The sequence below is a fragment of the Microcebus murinus genome, chromosome 24, assembly GCF_040939455.1.
Source record: "Microcebus murinus isolate Inina chromosome 24, M.murinus_Inina_mat1.0, whole genome shotgun sequence".
Lineage (NCBI taxonomy): Eukaryota > Metazoa > Chordata > Mammalia > Primates > Cheirogaleidae > Microcebus > Microcebus murinus.
In genome coordinates, this window is record NC_134127.1 from 25954067 (window position 1) to 25957642 (window position 3576).

At 47.8% G+C, this 3576-nt stretch overlaps 1 protein-coding gene across 1 annotated transcript; it reads left to right on the top strand.

Moving 5' to 3' along the window:
• Positions 1-1486: 1486 nt before the first annotated feature.
• Positions 1487-3064, top strand: LOC142864113 (ubiquitin carboxyl-terminal hydrolase 17-like protein 6). The gene has a single exon (XM_075997263.1). It carries the CDS (start codon positions 1487-1489, stop codon positions 3062-3064), a length of 1578 nt encoding a protein of 525 aa, XP_075853378.1.
• Positions 3065-3576: the final 512 nt, after the last annotated feature.

A 3576-nucleotide genomic window follows, 5' to 3' on the forward strand; every position in this document is an offset into this window, starting at 1 on the left:
TACTTTGTATATTTACTTGTTCATCAATTTAAAGATACACTTTCGTATTTTCTGCCAGGTAATTTTGTTATTTTGTGTCGTATTTGTTTAGGGTCAAACTTTTAAGGTTTCCTGTGGATATCAGAGTTTCACAATCCTGTATTTTATAAAGACGACTACACTGTCTCCATAAGAGTTTGGACACCCTTGTATCAATCACTCAACCCAGTGCACCACAGACGGCAGGGGCTGTATCTGGGCTACGGATTCTGTTCCTTTGATCTCTAGGTTTGATCTTGTGCCAGCAACGCAGTGACTTAGTAATGTAGTTTGTAGTAAGATATAAAATCAGGAAGGAAGAGTCCAAATTCTGCTTATCAGCATCCTAAGGCATTTTAGTGCTTCGCACATGTAAACGCATGAAAGTATAGATAAACACACACGCACACACACAGACACACAAACGCACACAGAGGCATACACACGTCACTTCTCCCCATGTTATCCCTTCTCTTTCTGTTGGAAGAAGCCAGACAGAGGGAAACCCACCACCGTGACTCAGAGGTACTCTCAGGGTATTTCAGGACAATACTGATATCGGAATCTGCTTCCGGTGTTCAATAAATAGTAACGTGGATTAGGCCCATGGGATTCCCACCAGAATACAAGGGACCCCACTGTAATCCCCCTGAGGCCATTAATGGTTTGGATCTGATTGTTGACCTTTTACCTAGTGAGTGGGTGTGCTGGCTGTAGCGGCAGGCCTGAGCCGTGGAAGGGGTGACGAGATTTCGAAACTGCACTTTGGAGTCTGAGAAGCAGAGGCATCTTTCTGTGACTTGAGGGCTGAGTGTGGAAATTTACATTATTTTGTGGATATCGAAGTTTCAGAGCAGCCTTTTTTGAAAACACTATCCTGTCCACACTGAAAAGTGTTATTACCTTTGCACCAATCATTCACTCTATTGACCATAGAAGGAGGGCTATTTCTGGGCCTTTTGCTCTATTCCATTGGTCTCTATGTCTGATCTTACACCAGTGCCATTCTGCCTTAGGAACTGTAGCTTTGCAATGAGAAATAAAATCTCGAAGCGTGAGTCCGACTTGTTATTCAATATCTAACGTTCCCCCATTATTGTTTTCAAAGGGCTAGGACAAATATATGTCCACCACCCCACCCTTGTTAAATCCCGATTAAGGGTACTTAATCGGGATCCTGCTAGTTCAATCTGCCCCAGGTGTTGCACAAATAGTAATGGGGAGGGTGCTGGTCGGATTATCTGGGGACTGCCAGAGAACACACCCTGAGGCTTCCTAATCCGATTGAGTGCTTGGACGTGACTGGTGGATGTTGTGCCTCGGGAGTGGGTGTGGTGAGTCGGGCTAGCTATAAAAAGGCTGATGTGGAGACGGACCTGCCATTCGAAGGCGCTCTCAGAAGGGAAAGCATCGTCCTTCCTCAACTTACGGTCCCAGCGGGGGCTTCGTGATCATCGCTCCCGGAAACATGAAGGCTGCTTCAGTCCTCCAGGGAGGGGAGCCTCCTTTCAATGCCTTTGCAAAACTCAAAATTTCTCAGCCAAATTTAGCTGACGATATGGATAACCCCAGTTGTTACCGACCTAAGAACTCTTCACTGTTATCTAAGAGAGATCCCGACCTGCATTTAAAACAGGCTCCTGGGACAAAGCCATTGGCTCCCAGGGACAAACTGCTGCTGACCTGGAAGAGACCTTATGGGGTTGGTGCTGGGCTCTGCAATGTGGGAAACACGTGCTACATGAATGCTGCACTGCAGTGCCTGACGTACACACCACCCCTCGCCAACTATGTGCTGTCCCAGGAGCATTCTCTAAGCTGTCGTCGTCAGGAATGCTGCATGCTGTGCACTATGGAAGCTCATGTCACCCGGGTGCTAACCCAGCCTGGCCAGGTGATCAAGCCCTCGCTGGCACTGGCTGCTGGCTTCCACAGATACGACCAGGAAGATGCCCATGAGTTTCTCATGTGCACTGTGGATGCCATGAAGAGAGCTTGTCTATCTGGGCACGAGCCCTTAGACGGTCACTCTGAGGACACAACCCTAATCCGTCAAATATTTGGAGGCTACTGGAGGTCTCAGATCAAGTGTCTGCACTGCCATGGCATTTCAGACACCTTTGAACCTTACCTGGACATCGCCTTGGATATCGAGGCAGCTCAGAGCCTCAACCAAGCTTTGCAATGGTTGGTGAAGCCCGAGCACCTGGACGGAGAGGATGCCTATCACTGTGGTACTTGTCTAAAGAAGGTCCCTGCGTCCAAGTCTCTGACTGTGCACACTGCCTCCAAGGTCCTGATGCTTGTGTTGAAAAGGTTCTCAGATGTCACAGGCAACAAAATTGCAAAAGAAGTGCAATATCCCGAGTGCCTTGACATGCAACCATACATGTCTCAGCGCAACAGAGGACCCCTTGTTTACCTCCTGTATGCTGTGCTGGTCCATGCTGGGAGCAGCTGTCAAAGTGGACATTACTTCTGCTATGTCAAAGCTGGGAATGGCCAGTGGTACAAAATGGATGATGCTAAGGTGACCGCCTGTCACATTTCTTCTGTCCTCAGTCAACCTGCCTACCTTCTCTTTTACATCCAGAAGAGTGAATTGGGGAGAGACGGTGGGTGTGCCTCCAGAGGGAAGAAACCAAGAGCCCGTGGGGCTGAAGACACGGACAAGGGAGCAACCCAACGGGAGCTCAAAAGTGACTCTGGCGTCAAGATGCCCGAGTTTGAGGAACGCTTGGAAAAGACAGCAACTACGGAGCTCTCCTTAGATCAGTGGAAGTGCCTCCTGGAACAAAACCGACCAAAGCCTGCGGTGAACTTCCGAAAAATTGAATCCACCCTGCCTTCCAATGCAGTTGTGATTCATCCACCAAAATACAAGACGGAGATGACAAAGGACAATAACTTGCTGCCCGCATCAGACAAGGAAGAAAGAGACCAGGTGTCCCTGAAAGCTAGCAAAGTCCCTTGTGTGGGTGGGAGGGCCAGGGGTAGCAAGAGGAGGAACAAGCACGGCACAAGTTCTCTGGTTGTGTTCCAGTAATATCAGTATGAGAACTGATGCATGTGCAGTGACGCGCGCACACACACACACACACAAGTCAGTACTGGAGGAAGAAACTTGGAAATGAAGAGGTCCGGTTTGGCTACAAGCACCTGCAGCCATTGGTTCCTGGTGGCTGCATTCCAGGATGTGGCCACATATGTGAAATCTTTTCTTTGGATTTTTGAGTGTTCTGAACATTTGAAGGAACTTCCTACGTGCAGATGTTCACTGTATATGAAATTCATTGTGAATTCTGATTTTTAGGTTTTGAAGTGTAGGATTCCACTGTGAGGTTTTTAGAGTGTGTGGAATTTAATATGGAGTCTCATGATTTTCTGGTGGTGCTGTGTTAGTACTTGTTCTCACTTGTGGGTGGGTGTGAGATGTTTGCCTTTTGGTATCGTGGGATATCTGGGAATCATGTGCGACACTTTAAGTAATTGAAATAGGAGTAAGGTTTCAAGACACGTATGATGGTTTTACCGCTCCAAGCCTTCAGCTGGTAAAGA